The sequence below is a fragment of the Nannospalax galili genome, unplaced genomic scaffold (assembly GCF_000622305.1).
Source record: "Nannospalax galili isolate Female #2095 unplaced genomic scaffold, S.galili_v1.0 scaffold629, whole genome shotgun sequence".
In the NCBI taxonomy this organism is placed as follows: domain Eukaryota; kingdom Metazoa; phylum Chordata; class Mammalia; order Rodentia; family Spalacidae; genus Nannospalax; species Nannospalax galili.
This window is the reverse complement of record NW_008360323.1, coordinates 3,214,792-3,240,620: the sequence shown is the minus strand read 5'-3', so window position 1 is coordinate 3,240,620 and position 25,829 is coordinate 3,214,792. Positions and strand designations below refer to the sequence as shown.

General features: G+C 38.9%; 1 protein-coding gene across 13 annotated transcripts in view; it reads left to right on the top strand.

Annotated features, from left to right (window-relative positions):
• The window catches only part of CUNH15orf41 (chromosome unknown C15orf41 homolog), a 232,700-nt gene that overhangs the window by 39,995 nt on the left and 166,876 nt on the right, over nucleotides 1-25,829 (top strand). For 10 of the 13 annotated variants that reach the window (XR_003848152.1, XR_003848153.1, XM_029559770.1 and 7 more), the window contains exons 2-4: nucleotides 16,023-16,068; nucleotides 16,960-17,024; nucleotides 25,393-25,453. The exons of 1 other annotated variant lie outside the window; for it this stretch is intronic. Coding sequence is in view for 7 of the 12 variants with exons in the window: in XM_008825310.3 (XP_008823532.1) it covers nucleotides 16,023-16,068; nucleotides 16,960-17,024; nucleotides 25,393-25,453 (172 nt within the window). In the remaining 5 variants the exon portion in view is untranslated. The remainder of the gene's footprint in view (nucleotides 1-16,022; nucleotides 16,069-16,959; nucleotides 17,025-25,392; nucleotides 25,454-25,829) is intronic. 2 more of the 13 variants (XM_017796150.2, XM_029559769.1) reach the window with 2 other exon arrangements.

The following is a 25,829-nucleotide window of genomic DNA, read 5'->3' as shown; positions in this document are numbered from 1 at the left end:
AAAAGATACATGTTAAGATTATATGTAGTGAATGATGCTTATATGTTATTTATTATATAAATAATATATAAATTTGTGGTATTCCAGGCTAGCATGAGTTCACAGTACAGTGGTTAAGGTGATGTCTTAGGACTTACAAATATTTTAAAATTTTTATTAATTTATTAATTTTCATGCAGTTAAATTTACCCTTCTTGTATAATTTCTGAGTTTTGATAAGCACATTGCTGCTATGTCATAATAACCATAAATTGAATGTTAAGCACATCTATCCCTTTGCTACAGCCTGACTGTATCTCCTAAAATTCATATGCTGCAATTTAAGTACCACTGTCATAATACTGAGATTCTGTTGTTCAGAGGCAAAGCCCTCATGGATGAGCCGGGGCCTTATTAAAGGACTTGAGGCCACAAGATAGCTCTGAGGTTAAGAGCAGAAGGGTCAAGTTTGTTTCCCAGCACCCATGTTGGATGGCTCACACCAGCCTGTAACTCCATTTCCATGGGACTCAATGCCTTCTTCTGGACTTTGTGGGCACCAGCACTCATACGTGTGCACGCACAAACACACAGACACACACACACACACACACACACACACACACAAAATTACAATGAATTTTTTGATGTGGGGGCAGCTCCTGACAGTGTCTTCATGCTCTCACTTCCCATTTGCTGTGAAGACACTGCATTGTTCTATCTGTAAGATGCAGGTGCAAGGTACTGTCTCAGGGACCAAAACAGCTCCCACCAAACACTGAATTTTCAGTACCTCAATTTTGGACTTCCCAGTCTCCAGAATTATGAAAAAGAGATTTAAGTTCTTCATAAATTTCCTAGTCCTGGTTTTCTTTGTTTTTTGTTTTGTTTTTTTATTTGTTATAATAGCCCAAATGAGCCAAAACACTGCTTAAAAGTGCCTTTTGCCTCTTTTGTTTCCTCCTATCTCTAGCACCCAAGAACTCTTGATCAGCTTTCTGACACACACACACAGACACACAGACACAGACACAGATATGTGCACACACACACATACACACACACACATACCTCCCCACCTCAGGATGTCCTAAAAATTGAATCCTGTGGGATATAGCCTTTTGAGTGTGACTTCCTGTTTTACTGTACCCATGTGCTTATCCATCTTGCTGTAGGCATTACTGCAGACAACAGTTTTGTTGGAAACAACAGTTTGTTAATTTATTCTGCTGGTAAACGATGTCTGTGCAGTTTGCAATATACAAAGTGGCACAAACTTTTTTTAAAGGACTTTGAAAAGTTAAAACTGAGTGTGTCAGAATGGATCATATCCAGACTTTCATCACACTTGATTTTGGTAAGGTTTGAGGACTTTGAGATTTGATATTTATAGAGATGTTGAACTTGAGTTAATGCTGTAGTGAGCTGAGACTTTGTGGGACATTGGGATGAAGTAAGAATATTTTGTATGTGGGGAAGATGTGAATCTTTGGGGTCAAAAGACAGATACTGGTAGGCTGAAAAACATGATCACCTTAAACATGTGAAACTTTAAACTATGTAACCTATAAGTATAGTAGATATTTGAAGTCTTTGCTGATGAGAGAAGATTATCCTGTATTAGGGTGGATCCTATACAAAATGCATGTCAGGGAGAGGTCTCCCACCACACATGGAAGCCAAAGTGAAGATAGAACAGATACATTTGAAGATGTTGCTTTTGAAATTTGCATGAAGCAGCCACAAGTTAAGGAATGCTGGGAGCCACCAGGAGCTGAACCTGACCATGGGGATTCTTGTCTAGAACATTAATTTTGGCCCAGTGATATTGATTTTATCACTGAATTATGAGAATAAATTTCTGTTGTCTTCAGCATTCAAGTTTTGTGTTACTTTTTCATGGCAACCACAAGAAATAAGAGTTCAGCAGTAGTTTGATGTTTAGTTTTGTTTGTTTGGCATTACAGCTGAAGGACTGGAGGTACAGCACAAGGATAGAGGACTGACCTAGCACGTGATTTGCAGCATCATACATGTGCACGCACACCTTTCTTTTGCAAATGCCTTTCTAAAACCAAACTCATTTTAAGAATTAGATGTACTCTGTTTTCCTTAACACTAGGTCACCATGATAAAAATCTTATGAGCCAAATGCAGCCTGATTACCTTAAATCTTAATAAACATTTTAATGACTCTAGTTTTTGGCCTAGAATGAAATGTCCATTTAGGCCTACATAGAAATATTCAGTTTTAATATGGTTACTGGTCATTATTATTAGGACCTACACAGTTTTTTTCATAAACTATAGTTAAAATTTTAGGACTGTAAGCAGGCTTGAGCTAGGCGTGGTGCTGCACACCTGGAATCCCAGAAGTCTGAAGACTAGGGTGGAAGGTATGTGAGTTTGAGACCAATCTGGTTTACATAGAGACCTTGGTTCAGAACAAAATGAAACAAACAACTACAGCAACAACAACATCTCCCCCCAGTTGAAAGGAGAAATGTAACAAATCTAACCCTTGGAGAACCCAATAAAGTCTTAGGACTTTCAAGATGAAAATAGACTTTAAGGAAGTCATATTTACAGATCATGAAACTAAAACAAAACATAGTGATTTTTTTCTAGATAGATTTTAAACACTGTAAGACTACAGATGATATTCCCTATTGGTACTTTCTTGACAATACAACTGCTTTTTTTTTTCTTGTGATGCTAGGCATCAAACCCAGACTTCACTCCCAAGGCTAGTGATTTACCACTGAGCAGGATCCCCCCGGTCCTGACATATAACTTTTGATGTTCTTTATTGTTTAATAAGTGTTTGTGGAATACACAGAGACGCCTACCAGAAATTTATGAAACTACTAAGAATGGAAAAATGGTTCTAAATCAGGGAAAATTATACATACTCTGGAAAAATAATGACTTTCCAAATTATGAGATCATATTTAAAATTGTGCATTTATACCAGGGGAACAGTGGACTTTCACAGAAGAAAATATTTCATATGTTTGGTTTAACACTCATTTTTTTAAACTGAAGCTTTTATGAGATATGCATATACTATAAACTTCACATTCTAAAACTGCACAATTCTGTAGTTTTTTAGTATATTCATGAAGTTGAGTAGCCCTCACTGCTACCATACTTCAGAACTTGTCATTCTAAAAAGAAACCTCTTACCTATTAGCAAAGTTAAGAGCCCTGTCCTTTCCCCACATAGCCCTGGCAACCACTGATATGTGTTCTGTTATTGTGGGTTTTCTTATTTTGGGCATTTCATATAAATGGAATCATATAATGTTGTCTAGGTTTTCCAGTATTATAGCATAAATCAGAGCTTCAGTTTTTACTGGTGACTATTGCAGTGTGTGGATATAGCACATTACCCATTCATCAACTGATGGGCATTTGGGTTGTTTCTATTCTTACTCTTACGGCTAGTGCTGCATCAAACACTTGTGTGTAGGGTTTGGTGTAGAGACATATTTGAAGTTCTGGACATATCCCAAGGAATGCACTTGCTGGGTCATATAGGAATTCTGTGTTTAATTTTTAAAATTTTGTTTTAATTATTCTCTCTCTCTCGCTGTATATATATATATATGTGTGTATGTATGTATGTATGTACATGTGAGTGCCACAGCGCATGTGTGGCGGTCAGAGGTCAGTTTTCAGAAGTTGGTTCTCTAGTTCCACTGTAGGTTCTGGGGATCAACTCAGATCGTCAGGCTTACATGACAAGTACTTTTACCCACTGAACCTTCTCACTGGACTCTTCTCTCTGTTTTCTAAAAATTCTTTACCATTTTGCCACCCTACTAGCTGTATATAAGGTTCCCAGTTTCCCTATACCCTTGCCAACACTTGTTAATGTCTATGTTTTTTTTTCCAAAGTGCGTGTAAATTAGTATTAATTTGGGTTTAATTTGCCTTCCCCAATGACTAATAATGCTGTTAAGTATTTTTTTAATGTGCTGATAAGCATTTTTTTGTCTTCTTGGGAGAAATGTCTATTAAACTTTTTTGTCTATTTTAAAATTAGGCTTTTTTTCTTCTGTGCATGTTCACTAAGTAAGAATGGGAGAGATGGTATAAGTTCACTTTCTTTGGATTTTTTTCATGCATTCCAGTATGACTATATTTTCACATAACTTGAATATTTATGATTTTCAGTATGAGTTCCTTTCTCCTATAGAATAGACTAGTACAACAAAGTTGGCTGTAAAGTCCATTTTTTTCCGTTGATTTATATAATGGGAAAGGAGATGTTTCTTTACAAAACCATAAACCACTAAATGACTAGGAATGATAAAAAAAAAACACTTTTCCAAGGCATAAAATTATTTCACCATAAAATCTACAGTCATATTCAGCATATTATAAAGCTCTACAAATCTTGACATAGCTATTTGAATTTGTGACAGTTTATCACCCAAGTCAAGAACCTTCAGCCTAGCACCAGCTGACAGCTCTGTTTAAGACTGAGAGTCCTTAAGAAGGGAGAATTTCTTTTGGAGGTGACAAATAGGAACTTGGAGGTTTAAGGACAATTGTTGATACAAGTTCTAATGTATTCTACTTTCTTATTTGTGTTAATGGCTTCATTTTGTACATTGGCATGTTCACATTATGATTACTGAAATCATTGAACTATTAAAATTATGACACATTTCCATTTTCCTATTTACTAAGATGACATGATAAAATATTACCCCAATAAGATTCATTTCTAACACAACTTAGTTTTTATTTGATTTACCTGTACCCAGTGTAAAATAATGCTTCATGTGGCCTTGACCAAATTATCTAGTCTCTGACAGCTTTAATTTGTGTCACTTCTAAAGAGAAAAAGAGGTTGAGCTTAATCTGAAAATCTCCAGAAATATATTTTTACTGAAATAACGTGATTTAATAGTGATAGCATGTTAGCTAAAAGTATCTCACATCCCATTATTACTGTAAGCTTAGAAGTTTTCCAAGTAGAATAAAGAGGGATAATGATTCAGGACTCCAGAAAGAGCATAGTAATTTATAGCTGTGTAGAGTCTCAGCTGCTTTGGGGTATGAAAGCTGGAAAGAACTGTGAGAGGTTAGAGAGAAGAAACCCAACGCCAGGTGGAGGAAGTGGCTGACTGATAAGTTTGAGCATCAGTCTGTAGGCAACAGACAACAACGTGTGTTTTTTTAAGGTGAGAGAATAACCTGAACCTGAGAAACATCACTGATGTGCTGGAGATTACAGTAGAAGGTGTAGATTCAGGGTGATAGGGAAGTGAACCAGGAGGCTATTCGGTGCTGTAGAGGAGTGGGTTAGATGTGAAATGAGCCTTTTAAAGATTTTATTCTTAAAATTATGTGTACATTTGTGTCTATGTGTGTCTGTTGTGTGAACATGAGTGCCATGGCCTGCAGAGAGTCCAGAGGTGTCCCATCCTCCTAGAGCTGGAGTGGAGCTAAAGGCAGTTGTGGGCTACCTGACGTGGGTTCTGGGTCTCTGTAAGAGCAGCAAGTGCTTTTGACTCTGAGCCATCTCTCCAACCCTGAAATGAGCATTTTTGATGGTAGACTCAATAAGACTTGATGAGTGGTAAGATGTCTTAGGCCTGAGAGAGAGGCAAACATCTAGAATTACCCAGGAGATTCTAGCTCATGTCTCTCTATTTATGGAAGAATTGTTTTAAGGGAGGTGGGATATGAAAGTGTGTTTGTGGGAAAGGAGGGTGGTGCTCAATTTGATTAAAGTGATTTGTGGCCAAATGTTCCTATTAATAACTATAATTAAGAACAGGATCCCCCAACCCCCTCTATATGTTTCATGTATGTTTATGTATTTGGGAACTATGGGAGTAGTTGTTGGTAGCACAGCCTGGTCAGGGTTACTCAGGTTAGCATGCAGGATGAAAAGAGAAAGAAGCTGAAGAGAAAGAACTCTGGAAATTTCCAGGAAAGAGAGCCAACAGTCAGTCAAAGAAAAATAAGAGAAAACTTGCGAAAGGAAGATAAGAGGAAAGTTTTCCCAGGAATCCAGAGAAGGAAGGACTTTTTAAAGAACAGATGAATGAAGGAACAAATGTTGCAGAGTTCAGGTAGCAGAAGTGTGGTATTAAAACTTGAAAATGAAACATCGCCTTCATTCATTCATCCTTCATTCATCTGAGCTCATTTTATTGAGCACTTGATTCCCAGCTGGTGGTTATTTTGGAAGGTGCTGGAAACTTTAGAAGGTGGGAACTAATTCGGGAAGCAGGTCAGTAGGGATGTCTCCTTGAAGGTTCTATCTGATCCCCCTCCCTTTTTCTTTCTTGTTCCTATCCTCTAGGGGGTGGATACACCTTCTTGCCCATGATCCTGCTGCCTTCACGCTCTGCCTAAGGATGGGGGCTGAGCAACCAAGGACTAAAGCCTCAGAAACCATAAACCAAAATGACTGTTTCCTTTGACAGCTGTTTTCGTAGGTGTTCAGGTTGCAACTATTCGAGTAAGTAAACACGAAATAAGAGACAGTGACAGAGGAATGAGGCAGCCAACCTCCAGGGGCCTGGATGTGCAGTGCCTGGACGCGCAGGCTCCCAAAAGACTGAATGCATGTGATGGACCATGTAAGGACCTTTATCAAACAAGATGAATATTTACCTGGCCATAGATGATTCTATTTTGATCTCAAAATACTAAACTTAGGACTTGGCAAGTAAGAAAGAAAACAATTGGAGAGCCAAGATGGTGGTGGTATATTCAGAACATTGGTGGCTGTGACCACTCACAGCACAAGGACTTAAACCATGTGTCTTTGTTAGCTTTTCTATTGCTGTGACAAAACATTCTAACTCATACCAACTTGGGGAGCAAAGGGTTTATTTTGGCTTACATTTCCTAGGTCGCAGTTCATCACTGAGGTAGCCCAAGGTAGGAACTCAGGGCAGGAACCTGGAGGCAGGAGCTGGAGCACAGGCCATGAAGGAATGCTGCTTACTGGCTTGGTCCCCTGGCCTGGGTTAACCTGCTTTGTTATACAATATAGGACTACCTGCCCAAAGGTGGCACTGCCCACAGTGTGCTGGGCCCTCCCACATCACTCAACAATTAGGAAAATGCCTCACAGACATGGCCACAGGCCAGTTCAAAGGAGGCAGTTCCCCATTTGCAGCCCTCTCTACCCAGGTGTGTCAAGTTGACAACCAAAACTATCCAGCACACCATGATTCCAGGCTTCTTCATCTTATTAAAACTATTGATGCTTTTATATTGATACCAAAATTCTGAACTCAGAACTTGACAAATAAGAAGGAAAATAATGGGGGAGCCAAGATAATGGAGCTGCACTGGCCTGACCACCCTCACACCCCAGTAGCATGTCTGGTTGGCCAACCACAGTCATCACCCAGTGGTTGTCAAGACCTGGTCCTCACCAACATTAGGCATCTGCGAAGTCTACAGATTTCAGCAAATAAACCAGAGGACACTGGTGTCAAGTTGTGTGAAGCTGTGAAACCTCCCAATTGCCACTCAGAGAATCGGGGATTGGAGGCCTGTTAGCTAAGTGCTGCCTGCTGTGAGGACTGAATTTCTGCTTTTACCCACAGTAAAATCCTATAGGAATCAGACTGTTGGAGAATGCCTTCATCCACAGTGGGGTCATTGTGCTGAGTGAGGCCCCAAAACAGCCAAAGTGTAACCTGCACACAAGGGCTGTGAACAACTGTCTTTGTTAAAGAAAACCAAGTGTTTCTGACTGCCTAGAAAAAGAGAAACCCCTACTTGTCATTTCTAAGTAGTGCATAAGAGAAACAGAAATTAAGAGCAAAAATCCCATTCCAAGAAACCTGGGTGTGTTCTGACCCAACACCACGTGAAAGGAAAGGGAGTTGGCCCTTATTTTGGTACAACTCTTTAAGAATTATAGATCGTGACACTCTAATGAGATATGATTTCTCCAGCACCCAGCTCAGATGGGTTATGTAAGATGGGTGAGGTTTTTCATTTGCTACTAGAAGACATGTAGTGGAGGTGGGGGGAGGTGAGGGCTGGTAGAGTAAGGGTGGAGATGGGGAGGAAAATTCTTGAATCAATAAAATTTCTCTTAAATTTAAAAAAAGTAAATAAACACATGGTTTGGGGATTGAGTGGTTTAGAAGTCTATGAATTTGGCTTGTTTTGAGGGGTAGGGCAGAAGTCTGATTGCTGTGAGGTAGAGGCTTAATAGGATTTATGGAATCAAAGGTCTGTGTGGCCAAAGATGTAGTGATGGAAAAGAAATGATAAGCAGCTAGACATCATGGAACATCCTGTAATCCCAACACTCAAAAAAACGAAGACGGATGATTGAAAGGTTGTGGTATAGGAAGATAAAAACATACCTGAAGAAAATGCAAAATAGACAGAGGAGAGAAAGAACTAGAAGAAAGTTGAATTTTAAGCAGTAACACAAATAGCATGAATATCTTCACATACAGGGCTTTATCAGGTCTCACCTCTGTTAGCTTTTTCTGTCATAATGAAATTATTATAAGCTTAATTTAAAGCTCTCATGGTATAGTTGAATCTGATTTATTAAAGAAACATATCATTGCAGGAAGAAAAGCTGAAATTTAAAAAGATGACCTGTAAACATTTCTTATGAGTTTATTATTTATATAATTTGTTAAGTTATCAGATTATTTAGGAGAAAAATGACCAGAAGTCTGGCTTACTGTTGAAATTACGACTCTATTGCTCAGGCTTCCTGTTGCATATCTGATTTATGTTATGGATTTTTCTAAAAAGTTAATACTTAAATTTAATTAGAAAGGTAAGAAGTATAGATACCAAGACTGTGATTAAAGCCAGATATTTAGAAAAAGGGCAGACTTAGAGCAGAAGAGAATCTGAGAGACCAATATCTTTGGCATCTCCTCAGTACTTTCCTGTGTGCTAACCTGTTTAGCTTCATTATGAAATACAGCTCAAGAGACAAACCAGTGGGGATACTATAATCAGCTCTTGGATCTCCCTGTTTGTGTTTCCATGCTTCTTCCTTTCACAGAAATGAAGCACTCTAACACTTATACATTGCTTTTCCCGGGCAGATTTGTATGGTTTTAGTTCATTAGTGGACTCTTAATGAAACACCCGACCTCTACCATCCTTCCCCGCTCCTTCACCAATGGAGGTGGCCACTGCTGAGCTGAGTGTTGCTGGTCTCATTCTTCTACCACATCTGTGTATGTGAAAAATAACCATATTTTGCAGTTTTATGTTTTGTATAATTCATGCCAATATAGATACCACTCTGTAATATGCTTTTCTTGATAAATATTGTATTTTTAAGATTTGTTCATATCTGCTAGTATAAGCTCCCCATTTTGTGCTTTTCTGAATTGGTGAAATAGTCCCAAGTGTATATTCTAACTTATCTGAAAATAATTATTCCCTGCTCTGTAGAAGACGGTGCAAACGTGCCGGATTGTAGCAGATGTGCTAGAACTTTGTACAGGAAGCTCCATCCCTTTCTCTTTTCTTCTTGTGTCCAAGCAGCAGTATAGCTTTCTCCTAAGCTTTGATTTTACCATTGTTACTGCTCCATTTTGCACATTTTCATTGTTACTTCGTATTTTCTATAAGTTACTTAATTTTGAAGATAAGATTTAGGGAGGCCTACTCTTTAAATTATTAAATTCTAATTAATTTACTCTTTAATCAGATGTTGTCAGGCCCTGAGCAGTACTTTTTGACAACATTTTCAGACCAGAGAACAAACCTTAGAAGTCAGGTCCAACTCAAAATGTCTTTGGGATGGAAACATAAACACATGTCATCTTAAGAGTAAGTATAAACTAAATCCAATGAACTCTAAGGAATACTTTCAATTTTACCTGATTGGTACCAAAGTTAATGCCTCTCTGGAGAAAAATAACCTCATTCTAGTCTTTACATTTTTAATAGGCAGTTTTTCAAATAGTTTTCCACTATTACAAAGATATTTTTAGAATCCTCCTGTGTTCAAGGAGTTGAAGCAAGAATGAACCATTCTACCTGAAACTTATGTGAAAAGGAGTCACATAGGCAACTTAGAACTGAAAAATACGTGGATTTCTCACTGGAGGAATTTATCAGTAAATTAGACATCAGTGAAGAGAGATTTTCTGCACTGGAAGATAGCAGACATGAAACTAACTAGAATGTAGCACAGAATAACAAAAGGAGGAACATGTGAAGAGGGAGTAAGAGAGAAGATGAGAAGATGGGGCTGAAGGGAAGAAAGAATGAGAGAAGAGGGAAGGCCCACAGCCACTGGGAGTCTCGGGAGGAGCAGAAGTTAAGTTTGAAGAAATCATGGTTGAGCACATTTTCAAAACAATGAAAGATACTCAGCCACATATTTAAGTCCAACAAATCCTAAGCAGAATTTTCTAGTTAAGCCCCCTGAAAACCAGAGATAACAGAAAGACTTAAAAATAAGTGAAGGAACAAGACACATTATAATTTTTAAAAGCCAGAATTTGACTATTACTTAATATCAACAGTAGATGTGAGTTTATAAGAGTTAGTAAAAGAAGATGATTACAAATTGAAGAATGGGGAAGGAAGGATTGAAGAGTGATGAAATGGTACCTCTGGGGCTACATCTGAAGGAGCAGAGACTGTGATAAAACAATAAAAATGTCTTGTGAGATTGAAGATATATGTAAATGTAAGACAACCTCTTATAATCAGGAAATTATACATTGTGTCATAAGATTTTTGTATATTCCAGGCACACATAATCAGCAATTAATAGCAACTTTCAATAATTTGGGGATGCATCTGGCTGTCTAAAATAATAAGAATAATAAAAATGTCTAACTTGTAAGTTGCAAGAGGAAACATACTGAGTAAGCAACAAGTCAAAGAAAACTCAAGGAAGGAGAGTAGTACTTGAAGCAGTTAAAACAGCATTTAGTAGATAAGACAGTTAAACCTGGATGTACCAGTATTTACACAGTTAAGCAAAACAGTGGTTTATGGAGGTACAGAAAACCATGTTGGTGAGTGGAACATACTAGAAAGTCTCAACACACACTCTCACTTATTCGCTTTCTTCTGAGGCACTGCTATAACTTTGGGGGCAAATGTTGTGTGGTCAATTGTGTTATTCATAGGAAAAGAATATAAGCAAACCTTGACTCCTGTCTTGACACACAATATTAATTAGAGATAAATCATAGATATAAAAGTCACCACTATTAATCATTTTCTCAAAGAAAGCACATGTGTGTGAGCAGATAAATACAAGACAGAAAGTTAGTAAAACAGAAGGACAGAATTAGTGAGTCAGACGTCATCAAAATGACTTCAGAAGTTGCCACCAGAAATGAAAAGACAAATGGTGAACTGTGGACCAGAGCTGTGATGAGAGTGTACAACTGCTGCAGTGTTGCTAGGTGTTATAAGTTGCTGCAGCTGCTTGAAAAATTACTTGATGATGTCCATTAAAGCTAAAGATCTGCACATCAGGCAGTCCTGGATTCTGCTCTTATGTTTACATGCATTAGAAGTATAGTAAATGCACACAAAGAGACAGCATTAAATTTACAGCACTGATATGCTGTATACAGCAAACCGTACTACAGCAATGAAAGCGGGTGAGTACACCTATGTCAGTGTGGATGCCTCTCATAAATGTGTGGGTTGAGACCAGGTACGAAAGAGTGCATACTAAATATGACACCTTGTAATGTCTGCCAACAGGCAAAGCTGTTCTCTAGAACACTTATTTGTTGTGCTAAACTCTACAGGAAGAATCATGGTGATTGGCGAGGGTGCCTCTCAGGGTTCTGATGATGTGCTGTTTGTTGGACTAAGTGGTGACATGATTTTGTTTCATCTTTTTTTTTAAAAAATACTAATTTATGTACTGTACATTTATTCCATGGCAGATTTTTAATTTTTTTTATTCACAATAGTTTTGAAAGAGTAATTCTGGTAGCATTGATAAATGTGTCCTTAATGATGAAAGTATATTTTTAAAAAGTCTGTTTAACCACTCACAATTTTTAGATATCTCATTTGTGTAAACATGCACACAAATTTGTATTCATCTGACAGACAGACAGACAGACACACACACACAAACACAGGCAGGCTGTAGACTATAGTAAATGCTGACAGTGGATGTGTGGATTTATACTGAATATGCTCTTTAAAGCTGGAAACTCTTCATTAAATATTGGTTTATAAGATTAACAACTTAGAAAAGGCTTTCCTCATTTATTCTTGTGAGAAACAAATGAAAATAATACGTGAGTCAAAAAAATGCATATAGTCAGGTACAAATACCCGAGTCATTAACTGCAGCCAGAATATACCTTGGCTATGAGGAGAATAATGGAAAATGCCTAACACTCATTTTATCCTTGACCATTTCCTTCAGAAAGTTCCTTTATCTTTCAACACAGAAATAAAGTTGTATTTTATGCAGTTAATTAAGAAGATTGCAATTTGATTTTTAAAGAAGAGAATACTATTTAAGTCTATTTAATTTGGTTGAAACACTTGACCTCCTGTGGTTTCAGTTTTCTATCAAAAAGATAACATGTTCTTCCTTCAGGGTTGTTTGGAATGTGCTTCATCTAAATGCTTGAGCAGGGCAATTAGTATATATAACTTGCAGAACCTATTTCTGGGAACTGTTAGGAAAGCAGAATTACCATAGGAATTAAGAATTTAGGAGCCAGGCATGGTGACACATACCTTTAGTTCCAGCCCTTGGGAGGCAGAGGCAGGTGGGTGGATCTCTGTGAGATCTAGGTCAGCCTGGACTACATAGGGAGTTCCAGGCTAGCTGGGCTACAGAGAGACCCTGCCTCAAAACAAACAAACAAACAGACAGACAGACAAACAGAATTTAGGTTCTAAGGCTGGAGAGATGGCTCAGCAGTTAACAGCACTGGGTGCTCATGCAGAGGACCTGGGTTTGGTTCCAAGCATCCACATGGCAGCTCACAACTGTCTGCAACTAGTTCCAAAGGGATCTGATACCCTGTTCTCACCTCTGCGGGCAGTACACACATGTAAGTACACTTACATCACAGAGGCAAAACACTCATACACATAAAATTAAAGTGTCTTTTTTTTTTTAAAAGAAATTTCAGTTCTGGAATTCAATATGGATTTCCCCCCCCCAGCTTATCTAAATGTTTAATGTATGTTTTTACTAAATTTCTTCCTGCATATCTCTATCCTTAAAAATAAGGATATTAGTATGGTGGATGCGGGTAATGAGTTAACCTCCCAGACCTGTACACTGGCCAGTCTGGGCTGTGTGCTTCTCATAGTATGGACCACATGCAGGCAACTGCACACAAAGAAACTAACCATAACAGTACCTCTCCCAGGTGGAGACTTCACAGCCCATCGCCCTTTGCTGGAGGCAATACTCTAGTCATTGCCCTGTCTGTAGCCCTCCTGCAGTGTACTCAATAAACTATTGTTCTATTCTGGTCTATCCAGTGAATTGATTCACTGCCTGCAAGTCCATCTCCTGCTACCATAGTGACTGGCCTACAGTCTTTGGTGCCATAGCTTTGAGATAGTGTGACTCTTTTCCCCTCCCCACCTACTGAGACTCCCTGTGGTACCCCTTCTCAGCATTAGCACACTGGAAGAAAGTGCAAGTACTTGGTTACACCAAAGCTACTTTCCTGCTTTTTAATCCTTGTTCAGATCTTGTTTTAGGTCAGCACCACAGGGACAATCAGCCTGAAAACTCTCTAGCAGAGGTCACTTAGTTCTCTGAAGCCTCCTGTAGTTGAACGAAATCAAAACAGTTTGGAAGCTAGTCCTTCTTGTTGGTATAATATGAGCTGTGCCCTGTTTGGGGCTCCAGCTATTTTTTACTCACTGTGTGCATGACATTTCTCTCTAACTGTGGTTTCACAGAGAAACTTGCTTGCTTCATGAATCTCTGTCCATGGTTTTAGCTGAACTGAACTTGAAGTAATTCCAAGACATTCTCTGGCTAAACACGTTATCCTTGATTTATACAGTGCTCCCCACTCCTGACCAAACTCACTTGGACATGTCCATTCTTGAACTAACTTCTCCAGCTGTCTCCTGTCTTTCTGTTATGGGTACCTGCAAAGGCAGGCATGTGCATTCATTCAGCTTAGCTTCCTTGTGTTTCCAACCAACGCTATGTCATACTGTTAGAAACCCTGAGACAGACGTTCATTCTCTGTACTGTCAATGGTCTGTACAATGATGAGGGTCTCTTCGTCATACATAAATACCAAACATTTTAGTTTCTTATGTAGTTTATACTGATTGGACCTTCATTTGGTCATATTTATCAGAAGTCTGTATTAGTAACCCTACCAGGGTGTTGGATTTGTAGGTCAAGTTCAGGCAAGCCAGGCATGATAGGAAGATTTTATATTTGGAATTAGGTTTTTCAAAGGTACTTTCTGATTTTCAAAGGAAATTGAAGAAAATCGAGTGCCGAATTTGTAGTTGCCTCCAGTCATTTCTCAGTGCTCTTTGACTTACTGGGGTAGTTCTTTAATTATAGATCAGCTTTCCTTAGTAAAGATCAATGGGTTTCCCCCCCTGCCTTTCCCTTCTTCCTTTCTTCTCTCCCCTTCCCTCCCTCCCTCCTTCCTTCCTGTCTGTCTGTCTCTGTCTCCCTCTTGCTCTCCCTCCCTCCCATGCCCCTTTTAACTCCCTCTTTCGATCTGAGACAAGGTCTTACTCTATAGCCCAGGCCAGCCTGGTACTTGCTAGGTAGACCTCAAACTTGCAGCAATCCTCCTGCCTTCACTTCCTGAGTGCTGAATAATGGTATTCAAACAACATTTTTTACATTTGTTCTGGCATGTGTATACATGTGGATATATGTATATACATGTGAGGGTGTATGCATGCGACAACATGCATGTGGAGGTAAGAGGACAACTTTCAGGAGTCAGTTCTCTCCTTATACCATGTAGGGCCAGGGGACTTAACTCAGTTCATTGGGTTTGGTGGCTAGTGCCTTTACCCACTGAGCCACCTTGCTGGCCCTATGGTACTCTCTTTAAAACCTCTTCATGTAATTTGGGCCGGGTGGAGAGGGTCAGAAGCCAAATCCATGATGGTTTCCAGAAGCTGCCAGCGCTGGTGGTGAGTAGACAAATGTGGAGTGGTTTTCATTTCAAACTCTCCAAATTCCTGGTGATATGCTTGAGAGATTCATTCATAAATAGAAAAAATTAATTATTCAGAGAGATTTGGCATACTGTGAAAAATTAACGTGAAGTCTCTTTTACCCTTTAATAAAAGAACTATCAGAAATAGTCACTTTGAAGCTTTAATAAGGCGGATGTATCTACTGAGGGCAGTAAAGCAGAGCAGTAGAGACTGGTGATATTTTAGAGAACTATTCTATTCCCTTTCTAAAGTGAAGAGCTGCAGGAGGAAACCCCCCATTTGGGAAGAAAATTTCCCCGGTTTCTTTACTGCCAAGGATCTTGCACTGTAGCGTCCTACAGGAATAAGACTCACAGCAGTCAGGGAGGGAGGCCCTCTGTGGACCTCTTCTTCTACTTACAAAGCTTGCCATTTTCAGTGGGGCTGTTCCCTTGGTCTCTGTACTACTTCTTGTAAAGACCAGAATTTCCCCCTGAATCTGGGATCGCTAACAAAATGAATCTCAGAATGCTGCCAGTGAGTGAAGTGCATCCTTCCTGCTCTTCCTGGGGATGAACTCTCATTTGTTTGAGGAAAGAAACCTCATTTTCTTGTGGTCCTTTTAAACATCATCTTATACTGCAGTTATCATACACAGTCTTTCCAAGGTTTCAAGAAATCCAAGGGATATGATTCCTTCATTGAGACCATTTATATTTGCCCCTTTCGCTTTTTCTCTCTCCTTGACCTAGCAGCAGGAAGCCTTTGTTTGAGGTGTTCATCTGGAACAACTTTTCCACACTTGTTTTCATGTTCTGTTAGATTACAGGGCAGCAGGCCTACCTTTGAAGCTCCCTTCTCTTTTGTTTCTTTGCTGTGCACTCCAGTAATTAACTTTGTCCTTCTTTTATTTGTTCCAGTCAATCGCAGGCTACTCTGCTGAGCATCTTCTCCCAGGAGTACCAGGTTAGAAGTTTTCTCCTTTGTGAGGGTTGACAGGTGCCTAATTGAATGATGAATGTCCCTTTATTTCTTTGTAATTGAACTGCCAGCTCTCTGATTGGGTTGGAGGATGTTCTCCTTTCCACATGAAGCACCGCCTGCGTCTCAGTGGAGGCCTGCCAAGCCTACCCATCCATCTGTCTAATAACATCTAGCCTTTGCTTATTTGGTGGACCTGTAATAAATTATGCTAAACCATTATTATTCTGACAATAATAATTTCCCTGTGTTGCGTGGCTCCATGTGCTAAATGTTTGCTGACTTGCACTGTCAGGGCTGCTTCCCATTGCTGACAGAGATGATGATAAATGACCACTGCTAGAGTGGCAGAAGGCAAGAGAGGCAGAAAATGGAGTCATTTATCACGAGATGACAGGTGTCAGTCAAGTGGCAAGTCTCTATGGAATTACTTTTTGTAGTTTTCGAATAAGTTGTTTTTAAGCAATGTTCTTCCTGGTTAAAAATGGCAATTGGATTGTAAAACCAGAGTGCAGAGGACTTAGATGGAATTGAATTGAAGGAAAATTAATACAAAGGTTGAAAGAGGGAACAAGTTTTTCTTTGCCCTCTGCAGCCCTAAGCAAACTTATTTAGATTCAATTACTATGACCCTGGTGGCTTTTACATATATACTGTACTGTGGTACAGTTTGAAGATATCCCAGCCAAGCAGCAGAGATTTAAATGCATAGCTTCATAGGGCAGCAGAACGAAAATCCTGCCACCACCCGAATCCCCAAGCCACTATCCATTGTGCCCTGTATGCTTGCTATTGGGATCAAAAAATAATGTCATTGCTGTTCTTAAAACTGATCTGTGACACAACATAGATACTTACATCTGTATTTTGTTTCAGAAACATATTAAGAGAACACATGCCAAACATCACACTCCAGAAGCGATTGAAAGTTACTACCAAAGGTATGAGCTGCTGCCCACTAGAGGTACCACAGCCTCTATTGATTGTGATCATTATTACAGATAAATTAGATTATTAAATTAATTGTTCCTACTGTTTTGTTTTAAGTCTGCTACTTAAAATTTTTAGTATATTTGGGAATGAGTTTTCAAGTGCTTTCTTTTGTATGTCTAAAGAATACGGCGATGGATCGCCAATGTGTGTGTGTGTGTGTGTGTGTGTGTGTGTGTGTCCAGGATGGGATGTAGTTACCTGTTGTTGAATCCTAGTCAGTTACATGAAACTTTTAATAAGTACCCCTCTTGTCTAGATGCATTTATGCATGCCTTACATGCATATGTGTAAGTTATTTTTGTTGAATTTTTGAGATTTTCATACAATATAATGTGATGGTATTTAGAACCTTCCCCTTCCTCCTGCTTCCTTCTGTCATTCCAGTTGCCCACCCACCCCATCAAATACGCAAATTCTTAAATTTTCATTTATTTCTTATTTAGATCAACAAACTGAAAAAGTAAGATTGAATTCATTTGTAGTATTTTAGATTATATTGGGTTAGCATTTTAGATATTTTATAAAGGACATTTATCAAATGCGGACTTGGAGACATATAGTTTTGTACGGCTAACATATTTTAATGAGGGCTTTATATTTCAAAAGAAAACCTGGAATATTAAACCAACACCATAGTGCCCAGGGTACATTTAAATTTCAGCTTTATTTATTATGAACTGTGATAGATTCCAGTCTCTTGTTCTGAAACAAACAGAACCTTTCAAATTGCTCTGATTTTCTTAATTCTGCATATATACTGTTATTCTAATTACTATTCAGTAATTTATGACAACAAATGGTAATGATTGGCATTAGAAATGGTTGGTTTCTTAAACACTTCAAGGACATATTGGAAAGGAAAAGTGGTTGAAATGTACTTCTAAATTATGATAGTCAAGACTGACAGACAGATCCACCTTTATGTGATGTCACTGTTTTCAGATGGATGATTTTTATGCACAAAAATTTTGTGAATGACTTAGACATGTAAAGCATTGATGTCAGGTTTCTGTTAAGTCATTTTAAAGAACTGAGATGTAGTAAAGTTATTGAAATTACATTTTTTAAAAAAGCATTTATTCTGCCACATGGTAAAAAATACTCTTTGTTTTGAGTAGTTGAATGTATTAAAGGTATGTGAGCTATGCCACCCTCCCCCCCAATACTGTGTGAACTCTCTGAACAGGTCATTGTAAAGTTTGAGAAAAGTCATAACCATTTTGATGAAATCTGCATTTAAATTTCAGACAGAGCGTAAATCATACATTATCTAATTAAGAATGAACCATATAGTCCAATAAGACCTGCAGATGCCTTGGCATCTAGACACTCCAAAGAGAGACTGGAAAGTTGGCTTTGTTTTTTTCCATGCTAAGAAATATTTGTTTGCTTGCTTTGAGACAGGATCTCATTATGTGGACTAGGTTGATCTCAAACTTAGTGATCTGCCTGTCTCAGCCACCTCTCCTGAGTGCTATATTATAGACCTGTACCACCACACCTGACTAAAAAGAAATATATTCTCGTTTCTAAACATTATAGCCAGGCTATCATATGAAACCATAGTGTTGTGTACAGATTTAAAGTCTTGTAATGTAGAAAGGAAAATAAAGACAGCATTTCAGAGGAAAGTGTGCTCTTGTCTTAGAAATATGGGGATCTAATAGGTGATAGAGCTCCTCTCTCACATCTATTTGCCTCATTGTAAAGGATTCTTTTTATTTAAATGATTTCTAAAATCATCTGCCTTTAAATTTTTTAGTTTAATTAAAAAGTATAAATGCCAAGCCTAGTAGCAGAGGCTTGAAATCCCAGCTACTGAGAATGATGAGGCAGGAGGATCACAAGTTTACAACCAGCATGGCAACTTAGGAGATCTTGTCTCAAAGTAGAAGAGGGTTTGGGGTGTACCTCAGTGGTAGAGCACTGGCCTAGCATGTGTGAGACCCTGGGTTCAATCCCCAATACACACCCCCCAAAACATATGTTATTATTGATATGTGAAAAAAAAAGTATTATCTGGATAGTTTTAGGTCAGAAATGAAATGTTTGGTTTGGTTTTGTTTTTTATTTTTTTTTGAGACAAGGTCTCCCTGAAGCTCTAGCTGGCCTAGAACATGACCAGGCTGGTGTTGAATTCACCTGCCTCTGCCTCGTGAGTTCTCAGAAATGAAACTTTTAAATGTAGTTACTGAACAATGAACAGTGAGTAGTAGTTAGAATATAGAAATATATTTGTGTTTCTTTACATTTATTTCAATATGAGAGTCACAGCTATTCTGAGGCATTAACATTTACAATAAAACAGGAACTGAGGCTGTAATAAAGGAGACTCAGAAGAAAGCAGTCCTGAGAGTCTCCATCCACCAGCTCTTCCCTCTGTGTCAGTGCGTGGGGGTGGACCATGCTGTCACCCCTCAGACAGACTAGCCTCAATCAGCCTGTTGTTTTATATCTGTAGGTCAACTGTGCTGGGTTTTGCTAAGGTAAATTGGCTTTAAAAGGTTTCTATTTGGTTCAGGCAGTTAGAATAAAGGCAAGTTATGTTTTATCAAAAAATGTCTAAGTAATGTATAAATGTTAATAACAATAGTTTTTTTTCTTTTATAAAAGTAATACTGTGAAAATTAAGCACCTTTGTGATGGCATAGAAAAGAATGAATGATTGTCCATAATGGTGCCACTCAGAGATAACTACTGGTTAAAATTTCATCCCAGTCTTCTGACAACCCAATTTACATAGATAAGGTCATACTATATATGTGATTATGAATACTGAATTTTATCTTGGAAAAATGTGTATGATATATTACTGTTCTGATAAGGTAAATAATACCGTGGGAAACATTGTGATATTTGACTCTGCAGTAGCTACTGGTATGTAACCACTGGTGCAATCAATGTGAACATTTATTTAAGAATTGATTATTTGTTGCTAGAGTTCAGTGTAGACGTGAATTGGTTGTATTCCTTCTAGCAGTATGAGAATCTCTGGGTCTGCATTCCTGCTACTGTTGAGGTTATGTCAGTTGGGACTTCAAAAGTCTGAAGTCACAGGGAGAGCCTTGTGGGTCAGAAAGCCTTCATAGGATCCAAATAGAATAGGAGCATGTTCCCAGGCTTTAGGATTGTTAAGGACATTTTCTTAATTCTGCATGCTGTGTATTTACAGGCAACTCAGTGTTCATTTGAAAGACACCAGCACCTCAGCCTGCATTCATTTGAAAACAGTTCCCTATTCTTTCAAACTGTGCTATTTTATTTCCAAACAGGAATGTTGTTGCTAATATTTATCTTGATTCTTCCAGATTGGCGCTTATAGGCTTTTGTGCACACATATAGTGGTGTGCTAGTTACTTTCTTCATTGTTGTGCCAAAATATCTGGTAAAAGCAACTTAAGAAGGGAAGGGTTTATTTAGGCTCATGGTTCATGAATGTACTATGCCTGGCAGACTTCATGGCACAGGAGGGAGAGGTGGGGACTCCACACATGCGGGCAAACCAGGAAGCAGTACACAGTGAGTTCTGCTCAGCCGACTTCCTCAGTTTATCCAGCCTGGACCCCCGTGCCTAGAACAGTGCCACCTCCATCAGGTTGGGTCTTCCCTCCTCGGTTTAGCCTCCCTGGAAGCGCCTAACACACAACTCTGGGTGACACTAAAATCAGCCAAGTTGACAGTGGAGGTGAATCATCATAAGTGGTCAGATTTCCAAGTTTCCATCATTAGCGAAGTTTAAAAATTGTATTTTCTGCTCTTTCCTTCTCCTGGCTGAGGAAACAACTTTAGTAGCTTACAGAATCAGAACAATGAACAAAAATGTTTTAAATATTTATATGAAAAAGGACTTGTTGAAACCTCATATTGACAGTATATGATAAAACTTGTTTCTGATCACTGATTCCACTGTGACAGTTAATTTCAGTGTGAACTTGGATAGATTGACAGATGCCTAGGAAGATGGTAAAACACTCTTCTTGTTTTGTCTGGAGGTCTTTTCCAGATAAAAATAACTAAGGAGGACTTCCTGCTCGTGGGCCACACCATTCTGTAGTTCCTGGGGCTGAATCTTTGAAGGCCACACCTTGCCTTAACCCCTTCTTCTCTGTCTGTTTCTTGGCTGACACAAGGTGAGCTGCCTCTATCCCCACAATGCTCTTCTGCTAAAAGCAACAGAGCCAGACAGCCACGCTCTGAAACTAGGAGCCAAAATAAATCTTCCCTCCTCTAAGTTGTTTTATTTACTTGAGTACTTGTCACAGCAGCACGAAACTAACACACTCAATTTCTTGTTCAGTTAGCATTGTTTGTTGTGCATAACTGTCCTGCTGGTAATTGACTGTACACATACAACAAGGCATAGTACCTACCTTCAACTGTTCTATATAGTGAGAAAATGGCTGTATGTCAAGTACAGTAAGAGAAACATTAACAGAGGTGTGTCTAGAGAGTACAGTTCAGTTCTGTCAGTTTTCCATGTGGAGTGTCTGGAACAATGGTGAACATGTACAGTTTAGGAATGGGAGTGGCCCTTACCAGTTCGTTGGGAGGGGAGAGCATTCCAAACCCAGGGGAAACTGGCAGAGTGAGGATCTTTGGGTAATGGCAAGAAAGTCTGGAAACACCATTACTGAAGAGACCATTACTGAAGAGTTCAAAGGACTGTGATTTTAAAAAATGAGTAATATGAGCCGGGTGTGCTGGTGCATGCCTGTAGTCCCAGCACTTGGGAAACTTAAAAAAAAAAAAAAAAAAAAAAAAAAAAAAAAAAGAGTAATATGAACCCAGTGATACATTTTCAGCCAGGAGTGATCATTTTTTAAATATTTCATGTATTTTATTTATTTTAGTTTATGTTTATGAGTGTATTGCCTGCATGTATGTAAGTGCACCCATGTCATGCAATGCCCCAGAGATCAGAAGAGGGTGTCAGATCCCCTGGAACTGGAGTTAAGGATGATATTTAGCTGTCATGTAGGTGCTGGAAATTGAACCCAGGTCCTATGCAAGAGCAACTAGTGCTCTTAGCCACAGTCCAAGAATAATCATTTGTGACTTGGGAAGGTAGTTCCTTGGAGTATGGCAGGGTGTTGACCAGTGAGCACATGGAAGCAGGGAAGCCTATCAAGCCAGCTCTTACCCCAGCCCAAATGAAAGAGACTTTGGTGGCAATGCTGATGGAGGTGGGGTCTAGAGAACATTTTAGAGGTAATGTCAATAGAGATATTATTTAGATACAAGCTTGCCATGATAAGTTGGGTAAATTTTTGAAGTTTCATCACTAGAGTTATGAAAGCAGTGAAAATTAAACAACTGTCTTCTCTCTCTCTCTCTCCCCTCTCTCTTTGTGTGCGTGCATGCATGCGTGTGTGTGTTTTATACTAGGTATTGAACCCAGGGCCTCATTGAGCTCTCCACCTATTTTTATTTATTTATTTATTTATTTATTATTTATTTATTTATTACTTATTTTGGGATACGGTCCCTTAGTGAATCTGGAGCTCATTGATTCAGCTACTAGCTTGCCAATGAGTTCTGGTGATCCTTCTGTCTCTGTGTTCCCCCTCCCCTGAGTACTGGGTTTCAAGTTTATGTCACTGTGCTGGCCTGGGTAGATTTCATCAGTGCCCTGTGATTGATTTCTTTATATGACCTACTGAGGAGCCCACAGAACTAGGAGTTTCCACCGTAACTAAGTGTATGTAGACTATGTAGATGGTATTATTGTTTGACTGTCTGTTGTTAGTCTTTAAGCCTGATGAAGTTTCCCCTGTGCATTACCAGTTAGTGGTGATGGATCTTGTATATGAAACCATGTGATTTTGACTCAAAACAACAGTTCCCTAGTATGAGAAGTAGTCTGGTGCTTTCCCTCGCCCCACCCCCAACCACTCTGGCTTACTCCTTTCAATTTAAACAAAACTACTCAAGTGCCCCTTCCTTAGAGGCACGTTCCCTGACCAACTTAGCTAATTTAAAATTTTATTATAACATATATCACATTCTTTTTATTGCTGTCTCAAGACTATTTTATTTCTGTGATGGTGGACCAAGGGGTATTTTATTCCCTGTTGCTTCTTCAGATCCTCAAAAATATCCAAGGGCTACATTAATGCTTAGTATCAAAGTACTAAAGATATCCAAGTATCAGCATGGTATTAAATGCCCCGACCCAGAACTGGAGCTCTGGGTAAACGTGCACTTTTGTTAGTGATGAACTTACAGTTGCTTGGTGTGGTTTGACCACATAGATTGATTGCTTTTTTCCTAAAGCAGACTTGCGAGTGCAATGGAAATCTGAATATGCTGAAGTTCTCAGCTTCCCAAATCCCAGGGGCTGTGTTCTTTAAAACACATTTGCCATGTTTGGGGTTGGTTTGTTTCTCTTTTTTTCCTTCACTTCTGGAGCTATTCCTTAGACACACTTACTTTTTTTCATCTGTGTTTCCGAAGTCCTTATTTCCTAGTTAGTCCTCCCAATAGTTAAGAAGGATTTCAATATGTGGAAAACAGATTTCTTAGAATTATTCTGATGTTCTCATAGTCCTTAGGCTCTCCCTATCTTAAATAATTGGCTCTTACCCCACCTTGCTTATAGGAAAGTTATACATCTTACATTATAATATGTAATATAAAAATTGTAGTTAAAAAAAAGAAATACAGCACCTGTTTCTGGCTCTTAAACACCCTCCCTCGTTGACTGACTTTTTAAAAATCAAACAAATGACTTTATTAATATAATTATTAATATAAATCAAATATGACATTTTAAAGAAAAGTTCATACATGGTGCATAATGTGGCTTTAAAAGCTGGTCACTCATTTAATAAAGAAAAAGTATATGTTTGCCTACTATATAATCACCTATTGTAAGCTATGAATTGTGCTAGACATAATATCACTCTCTCATTACATATGCCTTATGTCATCTCACATCATCATCATAAGAAGGTTGAATACAGTTCAGGGAGAGAGATCACATTTATATAACTATTATAGAATAGTATTCTGTTATTATTAATCTCTTACTCTACCTGGTTTACAAACAACTCTTTATGATAGGTATATGTATGCATAGGAAAGCATCATGTATATAGGTTTCAGTACCATTCATCAGTTCTGGCATCCCTTGAGTGCTTTGAAACACAGATAAGGAGAACTTCTGTAGCTAGGCGAATACAGCATTCTGTGGTAGAGAGACATATAGGCTGCTGCTTCTCAGTTGCATATGAAGGGCAGTTTGACTTGTGGATGGTAGATTGAAGAACATCGCATTGGAGCTGGATCTTGAGTTACACAGGTGAAGGGTAAGACTAGGGATCAGTGACTGAACTTGAGACTGGCAAAGGAGCACAGACAGAAACCAGATTATGGCCAGACCTAGTAGTGCAGGCCTGTAGCCCCAGCTACTCAGACGGCTAACGCAGGAAGATCATAGGTTCACAGCTTGCCTGATTTCAAGACCAGCCTGGGCAACTCAGCAAAACCCATGTCTCAAATTGAAAAAAAAGCAGAAAGAAGGCTATGGATATAGCTCACTGGTAGAACCCTTGCTGAACATGTCTAAGTCTCTAGGTTCAGCCACTAGTAGAGGGAAAAAATGAACCAAAGCATGCAGAACCTTTCAGTACCCATTAGGTACTGTTACAGTTTCACTTTGAGATTGAGCATGGGCTTCAAAAGTGTTTAAAGCAGGAGAGTGCCACATTCAAATTTTGGTTTTAAAAAGTCACCCCAGCTTCCATGTCTGGGATGATTGAGGGCTTTGTGTTTGCCGTTTGCAATGGAGTCCAGTGGTGATACTAACCGGAGGTTATTACAGCAATCCAGGGCAGATAAGATGCTTGTATTGCCTATCAGAGGTGTTTTGATGACATTATCTGTTCGGTCTTTCATTAATAAGGTCTCAGCGAATCCTGTGAAACAGAGGTAGAGAGTGGTATGGGTACCTGGATGCTTTGTTCAAGCTGTGAAAATCAACTTGCTCCCTTCCCATGTGGTGGCTTCTGTGATACAGAGTGATGTGGTTAGGATTTTAGAAACCATCTCTGTTTACTGTACTTCTAAAGAGGTTGAAGAAACAGTGGAGACTGATGTGGTTATTGCTGCTGCCTCCACTTCAGTTAGTTGGTTGTTTTGAGGTAAGTTGTTTTGTTATTCCCTTTCCCTTCAGCACTTTCCTGTGATGATAGTACACTTGAACAGGAGTTGAGCATGGCATTTGCCCAGGAGAAATGTGTACACACAGGGGATGCTGACAAGCCTGTGCTGGCCTTTCTTTGTCACTGCATGACCACTTGGCTTTGTCTTATCCAGGTACCTGAATGGAGTGGGGAAAAATGGAGCTGCCCCAGTGCTCCTGGAACTGGCCAATGAGGTAATGTTATTGTTATGATTTTATTTAAACCTGAGCAAAACCTAAGGGGCCCATCTACAGTAGCTTTGCTTAGAATCGTAATTAACTCTTTTTTTTTAAAGAAAGGTTTTGAGGTTTGTTAGACGTTTAAATTGCTCCCTGGTCCCTTTGTACTTTTAATAATTGGACGAAGAACTTCATGTATTAATAAATCAGTTGACATAATTAGTTTGCTTCTTTTAAGGCAAACGTATAAACAGCTTCTTAGCTTCTTGTTTTGTGGAAAATTTCAACCAAACAGCTCTGAACATGCTTCTAGGACTGGTTGTCCTAATTTACTGTGAGAAATACCTGTATCAAGTAAAGAGATGCATGCCAAGAAAATTGATGCTAACTA